The following is a 24,642-nucleotide window of genomic DNA, read 5'->3' as shown; positions in this document are numbered from 1 at the left end:
GCTGAATAGTGTGTTTATTCCCACCCACTCCTTAGACTCCTGCTTTCATACAGAGGCTTTACATCATCAAAATAGTACAAGTGTTAAAAAACAAATTAACAAAAAAAATGCTCATCAGATTGTTAAGCAGTGTGATATGTGCTCACAGTATTTACCTGTACCTCATCAGGAGTAAATCCTCGAGGCTGCTTCCTAATCATTTATGGCAAATGGATGTTACTCAAATTGCAAACTGTGGCAAATTAAGATATGTGCATGTAACAATCAATACATACTCAAGTTTCTTAATGGCCTCTGCAAGACTAAAAAAGCCAATAAACATGTGGTAACTCATTGCTTAAAATGTTTTTTATATATGGGAATCCCTAAATTTATAAAGATGGATAATGGATTCAGATACACTAGCAAAGCATTTCAGCAGTTTTGTTCCCAATGGAATATCAAACATAAAACAGGCATTCCTTATAATCTTCAAGGACAAGGAATCATGGAGCATGCCCATGGCTCCTTAAGAAACTCAACTTCAAAAGATAAAGACGGAGGAGCTATACCTTCAGTTGCCACACAACGCCTTAAATCGTGCCCTTTTTACTCTAAACTTCCTGAATGTGGATACCTGGGAGAAATCTGCCATGGACAGATTCTGGCATGACAGACCCAGAGTGACCATCGCTAAAGCAAAATGGAAAGACCCTTGCAGTTGATTATGGAAAGGACCCGACCCTGTTTTAATATGGGGTAGAGGGCACGTCTGTATTTTTTCACAGGAGGAGAATGGGCATGACATGTCGGGTTTGGTGTTCACAGCCAAAGGATGCCAGCCCTATTGACATCATAGCCGCTGGTGTGGGGTGAGATCTCTGAACCTGCGTTCCTGACCCTCTTCCGTCACCATGCTGCAGCTGGAGAAGGGAAGGAAGATGGTGATGATGGCTGGTGAGTCCCATCTTCTTGGTAGACCTACTGGACTCAGTAAGTCCTATTTACCTTGGAGCTGGCCCAGGAACACTTACTGAATATTTGGCAATTTATTCATACTATATCTTGGGACACAGAACTCTTTTTTGCCAGTATGGTGTACAATCTGCTGATTGAAATAAAAGACCTGAAAACTGAGACCTTAGAAAATTTCCCCTGGGGGCGGGGGAGAGACTTTTAAACCAATGGAACACTATTATGGAAGCAAAGAGTGACTGAACCCCTCTTCAGAGAGAAAGAGGAATGACATAAAAGATTTTGCTGCTACTCAGAGACTAGGACAGTTCAGACTTTCCTTTGAAAGTTAAAAGCAGCAATGCAATTGGGCTAGGAGAAGAAAAAGACTCATAGCTCACCCATCACAGAAACCTCTTCTTGTCCTTTGATTGGAGTGGATTTAAGAGAACTGTGATTTGACAAAATGTGTATTTATTGTTAATTGCCATAACCGAATTATGGTATTGACCTATTGATGTTTGTAACTTTTTTAGTTCACTATGAAGGTGTTAGTGGTTAAAAAAAAAAAAGGTTAGAGTTTGTCTGAGAAAAATCTGACATGATGCCAAAAAGTTCATAGATTTGATATGTTTCATAAGACAAATTTGGAGTTTGATGCAGCTAGAAACTGTTAAAGACATCCTCGACCAATTTTAAAAGGCCATCCCATCTTGGTCATCCTCCACACCTTTATTAGGAGATATTGTGTCCCCTGGAGCAGGTATATCACAAAGCATTATCTGCTGACATATGATTAACTCTCTTGACAGAAAGTTGGCTCAAAGGTGCACAGCACCCAGAGAGGCACTCTCCCTTAACCCTTTGTTAGCAGATTATGGTAGTCAATGATGGGTAAGACCTTTCTCCACCCAGGCAACCTAGATAGGGTGTACGTGATGTATGTACCAATGACAGGTAAGTCTGGAAAGCAGAAGAAGACGCCTAAGCCGGGCAGAGTCGTCTGTCCTGTAGCAGAAGCACAGGCTTTATTAAATAAATTAAAAATGGAAGAATATGTGGGCCCACAGGGGTGGGTCTGCTCCACCTTGACTGAAGGTCAGAGTTTAAGCCTATCTTGCTCTTTCAAAGTTATTGACAAGAAATCCGACTTAAGAAGTGGCTACAAACAAGATGTCCTGACCTAGGGTGTGCTTATTTGGTGTTTTGCATATTAAGGTGGTCCATAGAGATGGATCCACTTCACCCTGACCAAAGGTCAGAGAATTCAAGCCTATTCCTGCTCCTTTAAGGCTATCACAGGAGGTTTGACCCAGGAAGCGGCTGCCAACAGGATGCTTGGTCTAAGGTGTAGTCACTGTATGTCCTGCCTAAACAACAGAATACCTGATGTTTCAAGTAAGTATTGAAGCAAGTAATTGCTCTGTTTATTTGTGTCATGTTAAAGCAATCATTTGCCTTCTTCCCCGCTTTTGGGATTGAAGTATATAAGCATATAGAAAATAAATGCAGATGAATTCAATATTTACTGGATTTCCCTCTGCTTCTATCCTATATCTCTGTATTTTTTCGTCTCTCTGTTCCTCCTATCTAGTTTTCTAACCCACACGCCCCTACCCTGTAACATGTGAACCCTGTTGAGGCAGGACCCCAACAGATGTTGCCCCAGCATGTGGTTATGACAGAGTGGCCATGTCCAGACAACACATCTGCTCTTGACTCTGCTTCTCATTGATGCCCATACATGTCTGCCAGCCGGGCAAAGCGGGGGCCCCAGTCACGGAGGTAGTCATAGTCCTGGTCCTCATCTCCCAGGCTGGTCAGGATGGAACTCAGTGTCCCTGCCACAGAGCCATCTCCCTCGTAGTCATAGATGAGAGCTGTGTCATAGGGAGGCACGCTGGGGTCACTGTCCGCAGCCTCCAAGCCCTGTGGGAAAGCCACACAGATCTCAGAACCACTCAGAGGCAAGCCAGGAGCCTTCTTATGCTCAGTCTTAGCCAAGGCTAAATCTGTCCTGGGTACTGCACCAGATGTGAACCTCTCTTAAGTGGGGTGGGGCAGATGCAGAATATCTCCCAGTACCTATTGGGCTAGCAAGTAAGGTTCTGCTACCTCTAGCCTTTCCCCATCAGCATGGAGAGAAGCTATCTCCTTGTCATAGGTGTTCCTCCATCCCTAGCCTATCAGGAGCCCTTCCTTAAGCATCTGGCCTCAAAGCCGGGAGGTGGTGGTGCGCGCCTTTAATCCCAGCACTTGGGAGGCAGAGGTGGGTAGATCTCTATGAGTTCAAGACCAGCCTTGTCTACGGAGCAAGTTCTAGGTCAGGCTCCAAAGCTACAGAGAAAAAAAGCATCTGGCCCTCTCCAGAGGCAGTATCTCCATTGCCACCCTGTCATCGTGTAACCAGTACCTGCACCAGGCTTACCAGCCTCAAGGATACCCCTGATCTGCTGGGAGCTTTCTCTGGGCGGTGTGGGCAGGACATTCCCTGCGTGGCCCAACCTTGCCATCCACCCCACACTCTGATCATCTTTTGTGTAGACAGTACTAATCCATGCAGTGTTCAAACTGATGCTTTGCCCAGATGGCAGCAATGCATGTGCTGCCCACACCTTATCATAGTAAACATAAGGAGAGAGGTCACGCAACATGCAAGGGTATGTGAGCCTCACAGAGCGACAGGAAACGGGTGTCACCGTCAGTGTTGGCTGGCCATGTCCCGCTCCAACCCACAGCTTTTGAAAGGTGCCTGGCCAACCCGCTTACCCCCCTCTCCTGCTTTCCTAAGGCTCGGCCAGGGTCCTGCTAGTGAGCTTACCCCCTGACGTCCTACAGTACGAGGTCTGGAAGCAGGGTGTGGACATGGGTGTGTCTGTGCGCATGTATGCACACAAGTGTGCATGTGCCCACTTTGTAATCAACCCCAGGGCACCTACATCACTGATGAAGTTGGCAATGTCAGATGGGCTGGTCGGGAGCGCTCGATGTGGCTGTGGCATGTAGCTGAAGGGGGCATCCCGGCGCAAGGGTGGCCTGCCCAGAGAGCGGCTGGTGGCCCTTGGTTCCACTGGGTGGCGCAGCTGGTTTATGTCATAAGCGTCCTGTAAGCCAGTAAGCAGTTAAATTCAGACAGAGTAGGGACCTTCTAGGAGGCCGGTGGGCATTCTAGGGGCTCCTTTCCACGGATCCGTGTGTCTAAACCATCACTTCGGTCTCCTTACCTGGTCCTCCTCCCCTCCTCCTTGCTCGTCGTAGTTAAGGATGTTGTCCCGAAGGTCCTCTTGTAGCCCATGCAATAGACTCTTGTCACGTGACTGTCCCCGGAACCGTGTGCGGAGTGCAGCAAGTAAGATGAGAACTATGGAAGCAGGAGAGACTGGCTGCAGTGTGGGCGCTTAGAGGACTTGGGGTGGGGAAGGGATCCAGGAGGGAGGGCAGGACCAAGGACCTGCACTCACCGAGCAGGACCACAGTGCTGGCCAGCACAATGACCAGCGCACCCAGGCTGACGCCCACACCTCCTGCTAGCAGTGCAGCGGCCCCAGGCAGGCAAGTGCCATCAGTCCCACAGCGACACACGGTAACATTCAGCGTTTGCTCTCGCTGCTGGGGTGGCTCCCCGGAGTCCTGGAGCAGCAAGCTCAGGCGGTGCAGGCCCTCAGAGACCTGATGTCGGAGCCTCAAGCGCGCATGGCTCACTACAGAAGGTGCAGCGGTTAGCAGAAGCTCCGCAATAACCCCGCTCTCGCCCAGAGAGTACCAGAGTCACTGGGTGCCGGTTACCCTACTACCCATTGAGTACTGTGGAAAATAAACCCGGCCCCGCCCAAGGATGTACTCATGGCGATACATTCTGTTGGCTGGCTTATCTCCTAGGTCCCAGGGTTATGGGGGCAACGCACCGTTAATCTGGCTGATGCTCCAGTTCCGGCCAAGATCTGGGACCCTAGGGTTCAGCTGGAAATGGAAGGGGGCCCCATGCGGAGGCAGGTCTTCGTCCGTGGCACCCAGGAGGAGGCCAGGGCCCTGGTCTGGTTCACTGCACAGACTGCCGGATGGAGGAGGAGCCAGTGCAGGGGCATGGTCGTTGACTTCTAAGATCTCAATGGACAGGGTGCCCGTGGCTGTGCTGGGTGGTATGGCTGGAAGGAGGGGAGAGCTCATAAGCTGCCCTGTCAGTCCACAGAGGAAAGTGCTGGGCTGTGGGACAGAGATGGCACCCAGCGCAGGGGCTTCCCTCACCATTGTCCAGGGCCAGGATGATGGCCCTGTACCAGCCGTCCTTCAGAAAGGGTGAAGCAGGGCTCAGCACTCGCTGGGTCTGAATCCTGCCCGTGGCCCCGTCCACTTGCAGCCAGTCTTCTGGGTCATAGTCCTTGGAGTAGCTGTTGGTGGGGAGGGGAGAAATGGGATGAGGCCCACCCAACACACTCAGACACAGGGCCACATATCATGTATACCCTGATTATCACATACACACCCGTGTGTGTCTGACAGGCGCAGTGGCTACCCAGCCCTGAGCTAACTTTTCTTTTTATTCCACTTTATATTTTAAACATTTTCACATTATTTTTTGCATGTGTGTGCACCTGCGTGAGCACCATGACACACGAGAAGTAAAGGGGCGATGTGTGGGAACTGGGTCTCTCCGCTCACCAGGTCGGTTCCAGGAAATGAACTTATGTGGTCAGGCTGGGTGGCAAGCACCTTAACCCACTGAGCCATGTTGCCAGCCACCAACTTCCGAAGCTGGTTATCTGGACTAGCTGCACACGAGGCATGCTCCTGCCCAGTGCCCCTCGGCAGCGGGCAGTCTGCATTTCACCCTGCTTAGAACCTAGCACCATGGAGACACTGTGTCAGACTCGAGACTGGCGGTGAACTTACAGCATCAGGAGCTCTCGCGGAAACAAAGGCCCACGAAAACGGACAGGTCAGCAGTCAGAGACTGGCTAAGACCAGTCTTGGACCACGTGTCCTTACTGGAGCCCAGCCCTGCCCTGTGGGGTGTGGTCAATCCACATGTGCATATAGGTATCCGAGGGACTCAATACCCCATAGTCCCCCACCAATTCTCTTTCACCCTCGGAATCCAGATGTACCCTCCACAGGAATGGGACCACTGATCCCTCTCCCCGACCCCCAACATCTCAGGGCACCCCACCTGATTCTCTGCAGCTGCTGTGTATCAGGGTCTCTGGCAGAGAAGGTGGCCACGGAGGTGCCTGGGGGTGCTCCTTCGGCTATGCCCGTCCTCAGTGGGTTCTCTGGAAACACTGGAGCCTCATTGATATCCTGAACCCACACACTGACCCTGGTCTGGCCCCGCCGGGCCCGAGGGGCAGCTGCCTGCAGTGGGGCCTCATTCTGCACAGACACTCTGAGCTCATATTGCTCACGGCTTTCATAGTCCAGGGGCTGTGGGAGGAGGGCAGACACAGCTGAAATCCAAGTGCCAAGATGTCTGTTCTGGAGACTCTGTCCCTGGGCCTGTCCCAAGAACCCAGTTTTACTCCCCCCCCTTTAAATCTTGGCACAATAAAAATTATGCACGGCTCAAATATTAATAGGCATGAATTTGCTGGGTGTGGAATGGCAGTTTCATGTGTTACTCAATGACTACAGTTTTTTTCAAATTATTTATTTTTATCACTAAATTTATTTTTTCAAGATTTGGTTTTGTTGGACTACAGCTTTTGTATGTAGTTATGAGGTGGATAAGCCAGCTGATGCTAAGCAGAGGGGCCATCCTGGCTCACAGAGGTCCTCCACTCTGCAGGTTTTAAGAGCAGCAAGAAATTCTCCCTTAAGAGTTCCAGTCTGCCTCAAATTGTCTCACCAGTTTCTTCCAACAAATCTTCAAACGCACCAGCATCCAAATGCATCTGTGTCTACACGGGCGACTGCCTGTGCCTCTATTATATCTATACCTGCTTCTCGGTAGGAACGGGACTCATGCTGGTGCATAAGTTTGCTTAAAAATGTGAACCTAACTAATAAGGAAGGAGAAGGCTGCAGTAATGGCATTTTGTGGGTGCCTCCTACTGCCCAGTCTGGCCGGAGACCCATAGTCAGCACCTAATCCATCCCGTGCCCTGACCTAACCTAGCGTACTGGTAGGTTAGCCAGCACCTTTCTACCAGTGAGGAACCCAGGGCAAGCTGCAGGAAGATGCCTGTGGCAGATTCTAGTGAGGGGAATGCCCACGACAGCGGCACGGCTCACCTTGACCACAGACAGCACACCTTCATTGGTCCTGGAGTCTGTGTAGATCTTGAACTGCCCATCGGGATCACCCTCCAGGATGGTGAACTTGGCCACCCAGTTAGGGGACCCAGGCAGGTCTCTGTCCTCCACCTCGAGCCGTCCCACATCCACTCCAGCGACAGCTTCTGCAGCCTCCATGAAGAACTGGGAGAGCCCAGCCCCAGTTACTCACCAGATTGGCAGATTGGGAATGGGAATCGTCAGAATGCCCCGCCCTGTGACCCAAAGTGCCTGTTCTTGCTTCTCACTACACTGCTCACTACAGGACATTTCAAAGGTCTGTCTTTTCCCCAAGCTCCCAATCCAGCCTGCTGTTCCTGGATACGGGACCAACTATCCTCCTCACACAGCAAGGGGCCCAGAGACTTACTCTGGGCTGAGGACCCTGAGGGTACTGTGGAGCTGCTTCTCTCTATGGAACCTCACATGTAATCCGTGTTCCTGGGCCCTTCTATTTTAGGCCCCCTACTCATGCAATGCCCTTCCCCCAGCCCTGAAACCATCCATCTTCACCTCGTCCTTGGTGAACTCAGGGGCATTGTCATTGATGTCATCTACGGAGATGATAGCCGAGGCTGTGGCAGTGAGGCCATCTCCCGACATGTCTGCCACCTGCAGGGTCAGGTTATAAACAGCGACCACCTGGGGGACAATGTGACATGAACTCAGATGTGATACCTAGAGACAACCATTCTAGGACAGCAGCTAAGCCATCTACAGCTTGCCCCTTACAGGGTCTGCCCCTGCCTCAGCCTGTGAGTGAACAAGAGGTCAGTTGTGGTACCAGAAAAGTCAGATGTTAGGGGCAACAGTAAGTAGAGGGAGCTGCATCAGTGTCTGGGGCAGGAATACCCTGGTGCAGCCGCACAGGCAAGCCTCAGAGGTGTCTTTAGGCATAAGTGTCTGGCCCAGAGGGTTGAACATGATCAAAGAAGGATCAGGGTAAGAGTAATAATCACAACGTAAGCTGAGAGGTGGGAAGGCGCTGCCCTGTGAGCAGCCCTGAGGCTTGAGGGGATCGGCTGTGGAGAACAGGGCCCTCCTTGTCCCTGGGGCTGCCTCACCTCACGGTCCAGCCCCACTTGCACTGTGCGGATCTCTCCAGTATGCTCGTCAATGCTGAAGAACTCAGGGGTGCCCTGCTCCAGGATAGAGAACCTGAGAGCAGCATTGTCTGTCTCTGGATCATCGGCGTCCGTGGCCTCAGCCCTGGTTACGAAGGTGCCTAGGGAGGACAGGGGAGAATGTGGTCCACCACCATGGGGGCAGGTGGGGTGGAGCACCAGTTGGAGCGGAGTGCTCCTGGTGTGCACAGACTCCCTAGGTCTGACGCTGTGAGCACAGAGTGGGTAGATAGCCTGCTTTCTCGACTGCGTGTGTCACTGGGGCTGACGGTGTATGGTAGCCCTCCAGTCCAGGGCTCTCCCACTGTCTTGCCTATACAAGGCTGACCACTGCAGGAGCATTTCAGCGGAGAACCAACGGATCTTCTACCAGATGTCAGGTCAGCACGTGGAGCTAATGTACCCGGTCGGAGTAGTGAAGCCACTGGGATCCTCAGACAGCCTTGAGCCCTGGGGGTCACACCTGCCCAGGTGAAGGATACACAAACACGTAGGTACAGATCCAGGCAGGACCTTGGAGGATGCTGGGAAGGTGCTACCTGTCACCCGCTTTTCCCTCAGAAGAGATTTGGTCTGACCCTCCTCCAGAACAGAGGTAAGAAAGCTGAGGCAGTGGAGTGGGTCAGGGTGAGAGGACAGGGCTCTGTGGACCCTGTGTCTCAGGTCTTGGCTTGCTCATGGGTGATATCATTTGCTGGATGCCCTGCTTCAGGCCTGCCTTATACAGACAGGAACCCCTGGCTGGGTGATTTCAGCATAGTACTGGTCCCAGGACTGAAGCCAAGGACAATGCTTCCAGCAAATTCTTGGTCATGGGACTCAGATTCCCAGTTCTGTGCTCTGGGAGTGTTCTCTGGCACACAGGTAAGGAAATATAGGCATGAGGAGTCAACTCCCCCATCAGGGAAGGGGCTGCGGCGTGTGGTGGGGACAAGGGACCCTGAGCTGATTTGGAAGCAGAGGTATCACCAGGAGCTGGGACCAGTGTGCTGTGACTCATACAGGTATGAATGAGTTCCCATGTGTGTTCCAGATGTATGTATATTCAGATATGAGCACACTTTCCAGATGCACGGAACATCAGACTATAAGAATCACAACTCTAGAGGCTAGAGCAAAGGCTCGGAGTTTAAGAGCGCTAGCTAGCTGGGCGGTGGTGGCGCTCGCCTTTAATCCCAGCACTGGGGAGGCAGGGATAGGTGAATCTCTGTGAGTTTGAGGTCAGCGAATTCCAGGACAGGCTCCAAAGCTATAGAGAAAACTTGTGTCGAAAAACAAAACAAAATAGACAGACAAACAAAAAAAGGAAAAGAAAAAGAGAAAGAGAAAAGAGCCCTAGCTATTCTTGCAGAGGCCCAGGTTTAATCTCTAGCATCATGTCATCTAGCCATTCACCAACATCCTAACTTCAGTCTCAAGAGATCCAACGCCCTCTTCTGGTCTCTAAGCACCCTGCATGCACAGGGCGTACAGATAAAACACTCACATACACAATAATAAAAAGAAATACAACGCTACACGTCTACCCAGAAGAAAATCAGCATTTACAACACTGGGGAGAAGGGCCCAAAGGATGATGAAAAGCTGCCTGGGTAGTGGGGGAGACAGTTCTAGCCCATGACTATGGCACTAAAAAATGCCACAAGGACTCTGTAAGGAGCTGAAGCTGGCAGGGGGAACTTGAGGCATAATGAGAGACATGCAGTCTGGACCAGGAACTGTGAAAAAATGTCTATGCCCTGGGGTCAGGCCTTTCCTGCCCTCCAAAAAGGGCTGGAGTAGAGCTGCTTCCAGTGTCTTTAAGAGCAACCTCTGCTGGGAAGAGTGGGGGGGTAGAAAACTCTCCTTGGGCGTGCTGGCCAGGCAGAGAGAGAGGGAAACACCCAGAAGAACCACTTGTGGCTCACCACGACTGGGGTGGAACTGGGGTCAGCCCAGCCCCCTACCCACTGGCACACCAGCCCCTCCCTGTGACGGGGGACCAGCCCCAGGGCGGGCAGGCCACTCTGTAATGGCCAAACTGTGTGGGCCTGGTGAGGTGGGAGGCACACAGGGAGAGATGGCAAGATCAGGAGAGGCAGAAAGAAACGAGTCTGGTAAAGAGAAGGAAGGAAAGGCTGCAGGACTAGAACACCTGACCCAACGGTTCTCTGTCCTTACAGACTCATTACTATGGAAATTACCAGTAGATGGGTGTGTGTGTGTGTGTGTGTGTGTGTGTGTGTACAGGTATTTCCTGACTTTGGTAATTACAGAGAGCTTTCAGAACACACTGACATTGTAAGAATATTTGGTATCCAGTCCACAGTCAAGCAGCTGAGTGAGAAGACAAAAAAGGAAAAAAAAAAGGTTGAACAGATAAACAGGTCCCTGCAATGGGCACACAGGAATCACGTTTGGCTTTTCAGTAGGTCTGGAATCAGGCCAGAATAAAGATTCTAAGCACACGGTTACTTTAACTCTTGACAAATGGGCAAATGAGATGGGATAGGATGAACCTGAGGGCGAGAGGGTCAGACTCTGCTGCTTGTGTGCTTTGGGCTCCCTAAAACCCTCACCCAGTGCAGGTTTGAACCACTGGGGACAGGCAATGAGGAAGGGAGGGGAAGTGGGCACAGCGCTCCGCCTGGCCCTGCCCAGCCAGCCTGCCTGAGGAAGGCCAGGACAGGTGTATGATTTTGAAGGGATCCTTGGGGGAAAGGGCAGAGTCTCGTGTAGCCAAGGCTGGCCTCAGATTGCTCAGGTAACTGAAAACGACCCTAAACTCTCAGGCTCCCTTTCCCAAGTGCTGGGTTCACACGTGTGTGCAGTCACAACTGGTTGGGCTCTTTGAGATCAAACTGCACCTGAAGCAGCAGCCAGAGGAGGCCCTGCTCCAGGCTGTGGAGTTCCCTCTGGAGGATAAAAACGGCATTGGTATAATAAGCTCAGGCTCCGTGGGTTCACTAAACAGGACTGGACGGTTCCCTGAAAAGCTCAGCTTCACGTTATGCAAAGTTCACCACCGTGAAAGGGAGAGGAACGACTGGAACACAGACACCCGAAAGCTTTGTGTGCAGGTCAATTTTTTGGGGGGAGTGGGGGTGGGGATGGCGTTGAGACAGGGTTTGAAGGTCAAATCCATATTGACATGGGAAGTGTGAAGGAGATTGCTTCCCTACACTCGACCCTTTGGATGAGTTTAGAATTGTCAATTCTGCAGTGCAGAGATTCACCTGGCATGCCAGGCAAGCGCGCACCACAGAGCAGAGGGGCAGGGGGCAGCTGCACCTCTAGTCTGCACCTGGACCTTCTGAAGACCCAGCTCACCTGGGATGGCACCCTCCAGGATGCGGCCCCTGAACACGTCCTGTAGGAAGACCGGCCGGTTGTCATTTTGGTCCACCACAACGATCTCCAGGTCTGTGGGCTCCTCCAGGGTAGAGCCACCCAAGTCCAGGGCAAAGGCCCTTAGCTGTCCAAACAGAAGGCAAGGACTGGCTCTATGACTCCTAAAGCCATGCAGAAGGAACAGCAAGGACCCATGGGCGGAACACAGGTGCTGGGCACATGGGACGGAGCATACACGTGGGCAAGCACCCTTTCCCTGAATGGAGCCTGCTTCCTCCCAGCATACAGGCTACACCGTCTCTCCTTGGCTGCCAGGCCAGCCCCTGAACATCTTGTCAATGAAGTGATGTACTTACTAAGTTCTGGGTTTATCTCCCTTACTCTGTGTGATTTGGGCTTCTTTCAAAATTTACCACATTCCTCCTTCTTCATTTTAGACAGGGTCTATGATCCCTGCTGCCTGGAACTCTGTAGACTAAGCTGGCCTTGAACTTACAGAGGTCTGTCTGAGCTATGACTAGCCTAAGTCATTTTACTTTTTGGAGCAGGGTTTCATATGAGCTTAGGACATTTTAACCTGCTTCCTTTTGGAGAAAGGCATGACAGAATTTCCACTCAGGAGGCAGAGACAGGCAGAAGGTGAGTTCAAGCCCAGCTAGAGATACACAGGAAGACATTGTGAATCACACTTAAGAAGAAAATCGTCTCATAGATTCCTCTTTAGAAAGGCCATAGCAGTCTCTCAGTTTGGAAGAATGTCTCGAGGATGTCAAAGAAATCCTGGAGACAGGCAGTGGTGTGCACACCTTTAATCCCAGAACCTGAGAGGCAGAGGTTGGTGGATCTGTATGAGTTTGAGGCCAGCCTAGTCTACAGAGCAAGTTCCAGGACAGCCAAAGCTATTTCGGACCAACCCCCCTCCCCTGCCAAAAAAAAAAATAGAAAAGAAAAAAGAAAAAAAATTTGGTCCCTGGAACAATGGAGGTAGAGAGCTCCAGACAGACAGGATGCAGCCCACAGGGTCCTGGCTACAATACGCGGGTTCCTCATGATTTTATCTGGTTTTGGTTTTGTACCAGGTTTGTGATCTGTAGCCCAGGCTGACTTCAAACTCCACATCTCCCTGTCTAAGTCTCCTGAGGATCACAGGTCTGTAACACTATGGAAAGCTCTATTTATTTGGTCACGTTGGGGATGGAATCGAGGGCCTTTACATATTAGGCAAGCACCTACATCTCAGTCTGGCAGATAACTATTTACAGAGAAGCCTAAGGAGGTCCTGGGCTCATCTCCTGGCCTTGGGCACACCTCAGTGTGACTCTTACCTCCCTTCCTGAACCCCAGCACTGCAATGGTAGTGAGGCCCCCTTGGTGGCCAATCACACCTCGGAGATCATCTTTTGCTGCTGATGGTAACACTATTTGGGAATTCTTTATGATATACCTATCCACCAGCAGTACGTGGCTCCAGGGAGAGCTGGCTGTCATCTCAGCTCAGCAGCTGCAAAGATGCTCTCGCCTCCAGAGGAACACCCAGCCCTACTTCAAGGCCTCACACACTAAATGCTCAGATGTGGGCCCTATGGGGACCAGATCTTGCTTCAGAAGCATCTGACCTAGAGCCTGTCAGGTGGGGAGCAGAGGCCTGAGGAGGAGGAAGGAACCTGGCTTCCAATCAGGCCCTACCCTGAAGCGGTCCGTCTTCTCACGGTCCAGCGTGGCATTGAGGTACACCCTCCCTGTGAACTTGTCGATGGAGAAGACATTTCGGGGCTCCTCATCCACGCCGGGCCCCTGGATGCTGTAGATGACACTGCCCAGCTGTTGCTTATCAGACTTGATCTGTGGGACAGGAGTGGGGCTTAGTGAGGGTCAGAGGGCACCCCGACACCTTCATGTTCTTCCCCAGCAAAGGTCCTAGGCTCTGAAGCCCAACATGTTCCCTTCCTAAACTCAAACCCTGCTCCAGGGCATCCTGGGCCCGGTAGCCAGTTGCACTCCAAGTAAACGGCTGACTGTTGATGTCCCAGGTTTACTCGTACTGCTGAATAAACAAAGCATATTATCTTCCAGGGGTGCATAGCCTGGGGACATGCCCACTAGGGAACCCTAAAATTGTTCCAGAAACCCAGAGTGACTAGCTCCTGCCAGCAGAGGGAGCTCCCCCAGATCCAAGAGGATCATTAAGAAATACCCCATGCCCCCTCCCACTGTTCCCTTACCTGCACCAGTGGGTAGGGGAGGCGTTTGTGGTTCTCAGACACACTGATGGGTGGGATGACCCAGGCTCTCCGCACACGGCCTGGGGCTGGTCCCCGACGCCAGGGGTACAGGGTGCTGGGCTCTGGCTCAGGGAGTGCCCAGGGCAGGCCAAGGCTCTAAATACAGATGGGACACAGTCATACAGGGTATAGGGGTACCAGGGTGACATCATTCTTGGGGCTGTGGTTGGGCCCTAGGCCATCTGGTAGTGTAACCACGGAAGAGTATAAGCTATGTGGGCCTAGGCAGTCACATTCTGAGGTGTTTAATTTTCAAATTTCTCATACGGGTGTTTCCTCTCCCATACACCTGTCTCCTCTCCTTGACTAGAGCCCAGAAAACAGGTTGTGTCCACAATATCATCTGACCCCTAGAAGTATAGTTTATTGGCTAGCTGGAGGCAATGTGAAGGCCTGCACTTTTTCTGAGGTCCCTGTGAGGTCCGGTGCCAGCAGGGCCCAGGAAAGTGCCCAAGGGGCAACTCTTGCTTCCTAGGAATGAGGGCCAGGAGGATGTTCAGCAGCTGGTGGGGCCAGAGACTCAGGCAGAAGTAGGGTTACTACATTAGGGTGAGAAATGGCATGTGTCCTTCCTCAGCCTCACAGCTTAAATGTCACAAGTGCCTGCTCTTATCAGAAGAGGCCACATGAGCAGAGGGGCTCCTAAGCACCTGTGTCCAACTTTGACCTACACAGATTCACCCTAGCCACCCAGGGCAGTAGGACCTAGTGTCTGAAACCTCCCTCTGCCACCAGGCCTGGCACTTGATTTCAGACACTTCCAGAAACAGGGCCAGGGAGCTCAAGAGGGGATGGCTGCTCTCCTATGGCCTGCAGTGCGAACAGGGAGGGGATGTGCTCAGGGCACCACATCCAGCTTCTCAATATTGCTTTGCAGAAGGAATGTCCAAACTGCCAGGTCCCTAGGCAGACAAGGACAACGAGGAGCTCATTTAAGCTGTGTTTTATAGTGGAACCTTGATGTCTGGGGCCTCGTTTGCTGGCCACGCTCATCTGTGATAAGGATGAGGGGTATGGAGGGCCAGGGAAGACAAGCTCTTCAGAGGCCAGGGACTGGGCTGGGACATAGTCAGAGCTGCTCGGGGTACAGGGTGATCCTGGGCTTGCTGTATGGCTCAACTAAGGGGGCAGCTGGGAAAAAAGGATGAATTTCATAACTGGACCAAAGTTCTGGAAACCCAGGACTCTTGGAATACTCTCTTCCTCCTCATCACCCAGGCAGCGGCTGCCTAGAAGAGCTGAACCAGAGACGGCTTGGCTCGGTATCCAAAGAGACTCACTCCCAAAAGATAACCTGAGTTTCATCTCTGGAGACCACGTGGTAAAAAGAGATTTGACGTCCACAAGTTGTATTCTGGCCTTCACATGAAACATGTACAATAAATAAATGTAACTTAAAAGAAAAAAGCAGCGTCTGGGGTTGTGTGGCTGCAGACAGGAGAGGAAGTCAAGTCTCTAAGCACAGAGGGCGCATTACTGAGCCCTGTTCTCCCAAACCCACCGCCATTACCTGATTGGGACTGCAGACAGCACCCCTCAGAGGGGGAAACTACAGATTGGAGAAGAGACTTGTCTATCAAGTAAATGACAGACCGCACAGCGGCTCCCCAAGGCATCCCCGACCTGGTTCTCACAGGTGGCTTTCATCCCTGGTTTGGGGCTGGATCTCACCCTGAGTGCTCCACCCTCCAGTTGTTCCTTGTTCCACTCCTTAATTTGGAGAGGTGATGAGAACCAGTCATCTGAGGACTTTGGGGACCCTTGTGAACACTGGCGCCACTGGTACTTCTGAAAGACCCCTCACCCCAAAGCACAGCCTGGTCGAGGCTGCCATGACGGGTGTGGATGTCGGCCATGCGTTGACCTCATTGTCCACAGCACAGGCTGACTAGGAACAAAGCCTAGGGCAGCCATATGCTTCCAGGGTGCTGGGAGGTTGTCAGGCCAATGCTAGGTGGGCCACAGCCTGGCAGGATTTGTGGAAGTGATGGGCGTGGGGGGCTCTAGCACACAGGGACTGCATGGTTTGGAAACGCTCAGCATTCATAGCTGTCCATAGCTGCACTCCCCTGGTCCCACGGGAGGGCCAAGGGCAAGCAAAGGGTCCAATCCTTCAGACTCCCTGCTGGCCGGCGTTGTGGAGCCAGGGGCAGGGGGCATTGGGAGACTTCAGTCACTGCCTCAGGGCTAGTCACATGCCTTCTCTTTACATTTGTTTTGGGGGCAGAGGGACGAGTGTGGAGGTCAGAGGACAAGTGTGGAGGTCAGAGGACAGGTGTGGAGGTCAGAGGACAAGGGTGGAGGTCAGAGGACAAGGGTGGAGGTCAGAGGACAGGTGTGGAGGTCAGAGGACAGGTGTGGAGGTCAGAGGACAGGTGTGGAGGTCAGAGGACAAGTGTGGAGGTCAGAGGACAGGTGTGGAGGTCAGAGGACAGGTGTGGAGGTCAGAGGACAGGTGTGGAGGTCAGAGGACAAGGGTGGAGGTCAGAGGACAGGTGTGGAGGTCAGAGGACAGGTGTGGAGGTCAGAGGACAGGTGTGGAGGTCAGAGGACAGGTGTGGAGGTCAGAGGACAGGTGTGGAGGTCAGAGGACAAGGGTGGAGGTCAGAGGACAAGTGTGGAGGTCAGAGGACAAGGGTGGAGGTCAGAGGACAGGTGTGGAGGTCAGAGGACAGGTGTGGAGGTCAGAGGACAAGGGTGGAGGTGAGAGGACAAGGGTGGAGGTCAGAGGACAAGGGTGGAGGTCAGAGGACAAGGGTGGAGGTCAGAGGACAGGTGTGGAGGTCAGAGGACAGGTGTGGAGGTCAGAGGACAAGGGTGGAGGTCAGAGGACAAGGGTGGAGGTCAGAGGACAGGTGTGGAGGTCAGAGGACAAGGGTGGAGGTCAGAGGACAAGGGTGGAGGTCAGAGGACAAGGGTGGAGGTCAGAGGACAAGGGTGGAGGTCAGAGGACAGGTGTGGAGGTCAGAGGACAGGTGTGGAGGTCAGAGGACAGGTGTGGAGGTCAGAGGACAAGGGTGGAGGTCAGAGGACAAGGGTGGAGGTCAGAGGACAGGTGTGGAGGTCAGAGGACAAGGGTGGAGGTCAGAGGACAAGGGTGGAGGTCAGAGGACACCTTGCAGGAGTTCGTTCTCTCCTTCCACTACTTGGTTCTAGCGACACACTTGGATCTTAGATGGCAAATCCGAAACCTGCTGGGCATCTTTCTGCCCGTCACAGGTCTTCTCCTGGTGACTTCCCTCCTGAAGCTCTGTCCTACAGAGTGGTGCTTTCCTAGACACTGTCCTGTCCACAGGCGCAGTCTCAGGACACGATGTAAAAGTACAGCTGTGTTTTCCACGCCGTCTCATTCTAGTTAACGGAACTGCTTTGGGCCAGCAGCTGCCTTTGCTGTATACAGTACCATATCCAGATGCCAGCCATCAGAACTATGGCCAGCCTTAGCAAGGATGAGACCCAAGGGTGCCTGTATGAGAATGTACCGTCAGTAGGGGTTGCCACGTGGAAGGAGCAGATCCCTGAGTGGGAGGAGCTCAGATCTCAACTGCCCTTGGCTCAGACTGCTGTTCTGTTCTTTGTTTTTATCTTATATAGTCCGGGGTGGCCTCAAATTCACCTTGTAGCTAGAGATGACCCTGCACTCCTGCCTCTACTTCCTAAGTATGTGTGTGTGCGCACACACGCACTCACACGCACACCTGAGTATATATAGACTCTCTACATACAAGTGCCGCAAATGCCTCCCTCTTTGAGGTCACCCCCTCCCTACCTGGGACAGATGCTGGGATTATCCATGTAGGGGGGGGGGGTGAGTCCTGGATAGTCCTCAGGACAGAGCAGGGCTGGGAGTGTGGAGGGCAGAGCCACCACACACAGGTGCTCCAAACACAGCATTGAACCCTCAGCATGGCTCCCACATGGTCAGAGCCCCACCCTTTCCTCAGTGTGGCCACCTTCCCCCAGCCACCCCCCTTGGAATGACAGGTGGGCTGGTATCAGGTTCCCCAAGGACACCCCCACCCACAGCTTTACTCTTGCTCACACCTAAGGAAGCTCCCACTTGGCTCTGTTCCAAGCAAGGGAGCTGAGAGGCCCAGGCAGGGACCAGAAAGCAGGCAGCCAATTTCTCTCTGGAAGAAGGTCGTGTGGAGGCTGGAAAGATGGCTCAATGTTTAAAGGCACTTATCACTCTTACAGAGGAACCAGGGTTTGATTCCTGGGACTCACATGGTGGCTAAAGAGTCTTCTGTAACTTCAGGCCCAGTGTGGGGAAGGGATCTGACATGTTCTTCTGGCCTCCTCAGGTACTGCAGGCATGCGGTACACACACGTGCACCAGGCAAATCACATAAAAATAAAGTTAAAAAATTATAAAAAGAAATCAGGTGGTGGTGGTGCATGCCTTTAATCCCAGCACTCCAGAAGCAGAGGCAGGTGGATTTCTGTGAGTTCGAGCCCAGCCTGGTCTACAGAGAGAGTTCCAGAACAGGCACCAAAGCTACAGAGAAACCCTGTCTTAAAAAACCAAAAAACAAAAAAATTCTCATATATATATATATAGAAGGGGGGGAGCTGTGTGAACAGCACTTACACACAGGGAGTCCTGCTGGCAGGACTGGGCCATAGGGGCACCGCCTTCTCTGTCAGAGTCTATCAGCTCCCATCAGTTCCATGGCAGTCTACTGCTCACTCTGGGCAGAGCAGACAGCTTCCCTCCTTGTGGAGTTGCCAGCTAGCTACCCACTCTCCCCCTACTTCCACTAAGCTTAGTCTCCCCTTCAGTGGATCCCTGGCAGTGGCTGGTTGGGGGTGTTGGCGCTCTGAGGGCAGCAGGGAGGGAGCGGCCAGCCAGCCAGGAGGCCACTTGGATTTCAGCCTCTGTGTCTCTTCCTACAGCACACATGGACGGCCAAGGCCCAGGAAGGCACTGGCCCTGTGGGCACCTGCACATAGCCTGCTTTGAGATCAAAGGCTCTGGCTCAGGCTCCACTCTCCTGTCCTATTCCCCAGCCCAATGCAGTAGTCAAGATGGGAGCACTTGATCCCATCCCACCAGTGGGACCCCAGCTACCTACTCCACAGCTCCCCACGGCAACTAGGGTCACCCACAGTAAAGTCCCATCGTCCACTTGGTCCTAGAGTCCAGGGAGCAGAGGACCCTGTTCAAGAGGATGAGTCTAGAGGGGCCAGAATTCTGCCTAGGCAGCTCTAGCCTCACAGATGGCAGCTTGGCCTTAGAACCTGCCAAGACCAGCACACATAGCCGCTTCTAGGTCAGAGTGGTGTTCCTACCAGGCACACACCTGCCTGCTTGGCATGGGAACCACGGCTACAGCCTCCATGGACACAGGAGCTTTTTTTGCCAGAGCTCGATGGCAGACCCTGAGATGTGGCTGAGAGTTGCCTTGGGGGAAGTCTGGCTTCATCTTCCTCCCCTCAGGATGGCATGTGGGTTGGGATCGGGGGCTCTTCGTGACATCTCAGGATGGCAGAGGGGCAGCACCTTAACTCATAGCTCTAAGACAGGGTCAGAGGGGCTGAGTCATCTGCCCAAAGCCACACAGGCAGAGTTGGCACCAGAGGGCAGACAGGCAGATGCCATCTGTAGCGCCTGCCCTGCTTTGGGCAGGACTGTTGAGAATGGGAGTTCCCAGGCTCTCTGAAGCCCCTGCGGCCTGGGAAAACCTCCCACCCTCCTCCTAGTCCTGCTTCCTCCACCAGCTGCTCCAGCCAGCACCCACGGGCTTGGCAGTGACTGGGTGTGGTCAAGGCAGAGCCTGGGAACCTGGAGCCTCTGGCCTGTCCACAGCGCAAGTTCATGAGGTCACAGAACCACAGTGCCTTGGCAGGGCCATGTGCCCAGATCAGAGGCTGCAACGGTATGAGTGGGTGACCAACGGTCAGGCCACAGCCAGCTTCCGGCTCTTGGGAGGCATTTGTGTAGCCCATCCTGTATCTTCTCACCCAACCCCCTCCCCAGATGATGTGGCAGGCGGGAGGCAAGGCTGGGGGCTGCCTTGGGAAGCTAGGACATCCAGTGCTTAGGACAAAGCCATGTGGCCTCAGCGGTTCTTCCGTTCCCTACATCCAGGACAGAGGACAAGGACGGAAGTCCCTGGAAGGTGACTTCGTGGACAGGTACTCCCACACTGATCTCCTCCTCTGTCCCCTGTCAGACTAAGCTAGACAGGAAATAGATTCTTTCCCCACAGTAGATACCCAATGTGTCCCAGCTCATCCCAGCCCTGCTCTTGAGCAAGAACCAACCCAGCTAACAGTCTGGAGGCTCCTCAGGCCATCCAGGGCCACTGATCTGAACCAAACTCCTAAGTCAGCTACCCTCTGGGGTCTTTCCTGACCTCCAACCCCAAGGAGCTGCAGAGTGATAAGGGTTCTGCCAGGCATGAAGTATGTGCGTCAGTCACTGCCAGTGTCTGGTCCTCCCGCAGTCTACCGTACGATCCTGAACAGAGGTTCTGGGGACAGGGAGATGGGATTGACTAGGAAGTCCCAAGTGTTCTGGCCATGAGAGGAAGGTGTCTGCTTCATCTTGGCAGAGCTAATGGCCTGGGATGGGGGTGGAGGGCACAGGAAACCCCTACACTGACTCTCCACAGGCTTCTCAGGCCTGCACACCTCCCACAGGCTGGAATCCACGGCCACTTCATTCCTGGACAACCAGCATGCCAGGAATGAGCCCAGCTGTTGGCTGGGCCTAGGGTGGCCCCACATTCCCACTGTGGGACCACCCTGTCCAGCTGCTGCAGGCATCAGGGAATGAGGAGGGGGCAGACAGGCAGCTGTTCCCTCTGATCAGACTAGCCCTGCCTGTCTGACAGCACAGACTGGGTACAGCGCTCGCTCGGAACCACAAGCTGCCTCCCTCTAGGCTAAGTCACTGCCAACTGCAGGCTGGACCTGCTGGAGGTGAGGCCCTTTCCCCAGCACCAGTGAACAGTCCCCAGAGGTACCGCTGAGGCCCATCTTTCCTTCAGAGGCCATGTGGCTTCCTTGGTCCCTAGATGAAGGTGAAGTAGACCCACTCAATGGACGGAGATCTCGGGACCATCCGTGCTCCTTCTCAATGCACATCAGGACTAGCAACTAGAGAGCCTGAACCCCAAGTGCAGGGACTGGGGGAGGGGATCAGCTTTATGAAGAGTGTATTGTTGTGTGTGATACTGAGGTTAGATCCCAAGTTTCAACCAGGCTAGGCAAATATTCTACCACTGCTTACATCCCAGGCTGCTTTGACTTTCTTTAGAGGCAAGGAATCAATATATTGACTGCCTAGGCTGGCTGTCAACTTGTGGATCTTTCTGCTTCAACTTCCCGAGCGGTAGAGTTACAGGCCTGGTGGTGGGGAGCAGTTCTCAACACAGTCCAACCCCTGTGCTGCCCTGGAGTCCAGGAACTTCAGATTTGTTGTTGCTGTTGTTTTGTTTTGTTTTTCGAGATAGGGTTTATCTGTAGCTTTGGAGCCTGTCCTGGAACTCATTCTGTAGATCAGACTGGCCTCCAATTCACAGAGATCTGCCTGCCCCTGCCTCCCGAGTGCTGGGATTAAAAGTGTGTGCCCACCCAGCTAAGGAAGTTTAGATTTTACGGGGAACCTGGATAGGGAGACAATGGAGCAAGGTGTGAATCTGTGTAGAACCCACCACTCACTCCCAACCCGAGGAGCCCAAGACAGAGTTACCGGGCCAGCGTGACCAGGGAAAACCCCAATAAGGGGGAGGCAGGATTCCCAGGACCCATGCATGTGGGTAAGAGAGTGAAAGCGGGCCGGGTGGTGGTGGCACACGCCTTTAATCCCGGCTCTTGGGAGGCAGAGGGCAGGTGGATCTCTGTGAATTTGAGGCCAACCTGGCCTACAGAGTGAGTTCCAGCGCAACCAAGGTTACATGGAGAAAGCCTGTCTCAAAATATTTTTTAAAAAATTAAAACCAAAAAACCAAAGGGGTGAAAGCTGAGTAGTGTGGGAGAGGGGGACAATACATGGGGCAGAGGGGGCAGGCCGGAGGAGTTCCCCATGCTAGAGGGAATTCGAGTGCTGTCTTGAAGTAAGTTCAAGAGGCCAGGCCTCAGGGGCTGGTCCCTGCCCCCACCTGACTCCTAGGGATTCCAGATGAGACAAAGAGAGGGGGCTTGAGGAGGGAGGGGAAGAAGGATGCTATCCAGTCTGCAGTGGGTGTGCAAGGAACTTGGGGGGCTTTCAGGATGATCTCAGCAAGCTCCCAGCCTTGCTGTAGCCAGTGGGGAGCCTCTGATGGGTCAGGCTGTTATGCTCAACACTGGCATTCTAGGTAGGGCGTAGAGCAGTGCAGGGTCTTAGGGTCCCCCCAAGGTCAGGGGGAGATGTAGGGCTGATGCTCCAGGGCCAGCTGCTAGAGGGTCTTCCTGGCCAGGCTCCCATCAGCTGCCAGGGACTGAAACCTGAGCAGAGCTGCAAAGATTGTGGGAATTTGAGGGGACCAAGAAAGTCCTGGAGAGGGTTCTCAGAGGGGATGGGACCCCTCCCCCCCGCCATACACACACACACACACATACACACACACACACACACACACACACACACACACACACACACACTGCTGGCTGACCACTCTTAAACCACAGCACTTCTTTGTGCTTGCCACCTGTTGTCTCCGGGTTGCAGAGGCTGTCCACACCACATTGCCATCTCTGTGGCAGGGGACCCTGGCAGGGGACCACAGAACCCACATACCCCTGTCCTGGCCTAGCCCAGGGCCATTGAGCAACTTGTCTGGGGAGGGCCAACACCGGGAGATATTGGGGACCTGGGCTTTGTCTACATTTCCCTGTGCCATGTTAGGAAGACGGGGTACTAGGGACGGAAGGATCTGGGGACCACAGGCAACTCCATCTCCAGGTGGACACAGAGGCCCAGTGGCTGTCTTGGTCAGGCTATAGCCGCTGTAAACTGAGTGTGTGCTGGGCTGCTCTGAGTCCTGGGGGCAGAGGTGCAGCTCCTGCAGCTGGCCAGGACCACGGGGCAGGGACTCAGACACCACCAAGACCAACCAGGGACCAACCCACTCCTGCCACAGTTGGGAGTTTCACAGATACCGTGGGCTTCCTGCCCCATCTCCCTGCCCCATCTCTGGAATACAAGGATCTCACAAGACTGCCCACCTCGGGCTTTGGAAGGCTCCAAGGAGGCAGCTGTAGTCACTTCCAAACTGACTATGGGTGTTCTCTGCCTCGGAGCAATGCTCCCCAGTCTTAAACCATCTTGCTTACTTGTGTGTAGGAGAGGTGGGTCACCCTTTTTCTGGAAGCCCCTAAGCACAGGATACCCCTTTCCACAATGCATCAGAGAGTGTGGCCCAGCCTGGACATTGCAGGCAGCAGTTCTCAGGCCTCCTGAGACACTTAGGGCCGGTGGCCCCTGACAAAGCTATCTTATAGCTAGAGGCAGGGATGCCACAGGGCTCAGAAGCTTACCTGGGCAAGAAGCCCGAGGGCGAAGAGCAGAGTAGAACCCATTGGGACAGCGGTCGGTCGAAGAAGAGCCGAGGGCAAGTGACTGGGCGACCAGTGGGACGGCCTCTACCCCCACGCGGAGAGCCAGAGCCACCCGTCTGAGTGACAGCACAAGTGCTCAGGGCAGCAGGGCAAGGGACTGCACGTGTGCCGTGGGGCGGGGCTGAGGCGGAGTCAAGGCAGGGCTAGGGTTGAGTGGCAGCAAGTGTGGGGGGGGTGAGTTGTGGGCGTGGCTAGGGAATGAGTGACAGCACACGTAGGTGGGCCTGGATAGCAGCTAGAGAACGGTAGGAGAGTGCCAGGGCAGAGCCAGAGCACAGCGACAGCGCTCGTGCAGTAGAGCCGGGCCGAGGCTCTCAGTGACAGCATATGCGGTCAGTGCCTGTAAAGTTTTGAAGTCAGCACGTGTGTACTGGGGTGGTCCTGGACTGAGTGACAGCGCTTAGTGGAACTGCGAGTAGACATAGGGGCCAGTACCCAGCATGCAGTAGGCTGCTGGGGCTGGAGCTCTGGCGGCTGTCTAAAGAGGCCCCAGGTTGCAGAAGGCAAGGATGGAGGGAGCCAGGAGCCAGGCATTGTAGCCCATACCTTTAATCCTAGCACCCGGGAGCTAGAGGGAGGTGGATTTCTGTGAGTTCCAGGCCAGGCAACACTACACTGAAAGGAGCAGGAGAGTTAGGGACCAAGTCTGGATCATCCGTTCAGTTTTGATCTTCCAGAATTCACCAGAGGTTTCTGCCTCAAGGGTTTGCACAGGAGAGGTCTTCCCTGGATGGTACCCAGGGCTTGCTATCTGCCTTTAGGGTTCTGTGTAACAGCACCCCACCATCCCTGGGGTATCTTTGGAAGGTGACCTTTGTTCTGGCGTAGTTGTGGAATGTCCTGGGAAGGCTTGGGTGAAACAGAAGACTACTGGAGTGGGCCTGGGGTGAGGTCCATTTTGGTGGTTCAATCCCAGGTCTCACCGCCCTGGGCTCTGGCCAGAGTTCCTCTGTTCCCTCCCTGCATTTGTCTGCACACATGCGCATGCGGTAGTCACCATGGCCTTATGAGACACCTTCTCTGATGACAGCAACAGCTTCCCAATGGTCCCCTCAACCTCGGCTGTCCCTGGTTGCAGGCCTTGAGAGGAAAGGGTAGGGCGATCCTCTGTTACGAGGCAGACTAAGGTAGCTTGCATTGAAGAAAGCAGAAGT

General features: G+C 53.4%; 1 protein-coding gene across 2 annotated transcripts; it reads right to left on the bottom strand.

Annotated features, from left to right (window-relative positions):
* Positions 1-23,548, bottom strand: Cdh15 (cadherin 15). Of its 2 annotated transcripts, XM_075977557.1 has the most exons (14): positions 23,408-23,548; positions 13,880-14,035; positions 13,344-13,499; positions 11,637-11,781; positions 8,268-8,428; positions 7,717-7,845; positions 7,162-7,347; positions 6,101-6,354; positions 5,179-5,321; positions 4,839-5,078; positions 4,395-4,634; positions 4,158-4,294; positions 3,873-4,037; positions 1-2,862 (listed from the first exon to the last, which is right to left on the bottom strand). In XM_075977557.1, the coding sequence occupies exons 1-14, from the start codon at positions 23,447-23,449 to the stop codon at positions 2,662-2,664; spliced, it is 2,355 nt and encodes a 784-aa protein (XP_075833672.1). In that variant the 5' UTR covers positions 23,450-23,548; the 3' UTR covers positions 1-2,661. The 2 variants fall into 2 exon arrangements, with proteins under 2 accessions (XP_075833672.1, XP_075833673.1); XM_075977558.1 differs by lacking the exon at positions 4,395-4,634.
* Positions 23,549-24,642: the final 1,094 nt, after the last annotated feature.

The sequence above is a fragment of the Microtus pennsylvanicus genome, chromosome 6 (assembly GCF_037038515.1).
Source record: "Microtus pennsylvanicus isolate mMicPen1 chromosome 6, mMicPen1.hap1, whole genome shotgun sequence".
NCBI lineage: Eukaryota > Metazoa > Chordata > Mammalia > Rodentia > Cricetidae > Microtus > Microtus pennsylvanicus.
Note: the sequence above shows the minus strand (reverse complement) of the source record. Positions and strands in the feature narration are given on the sequence as shown.

Excerpts from the sequence above, each read along its gene's own strand:
- Cdh15 (XM_075977557.1), bottom strand. The coding sequence starts at position 23,449 with ATGGGTTCTACTCTGCTCTTCGCCCTCGGGCTTCTTGCCCAG. Across the intron at positions 8,429-11,636 it reads CCTGGAGGGTGCCATCCCAG|GCACCTTCGTAACCAGGGCT; the intron begins GTGAGCTGGGTC and ends TGTCCTCCCTAG. Across the intron at positions 6,355-7,161 it reads GTGTGCTGTCTGTGGTCAAG|CCCCTGGACTATGAAAGCCG; the intron begins GTGAGCCGTGCC and ends CTCCTCCCACAG.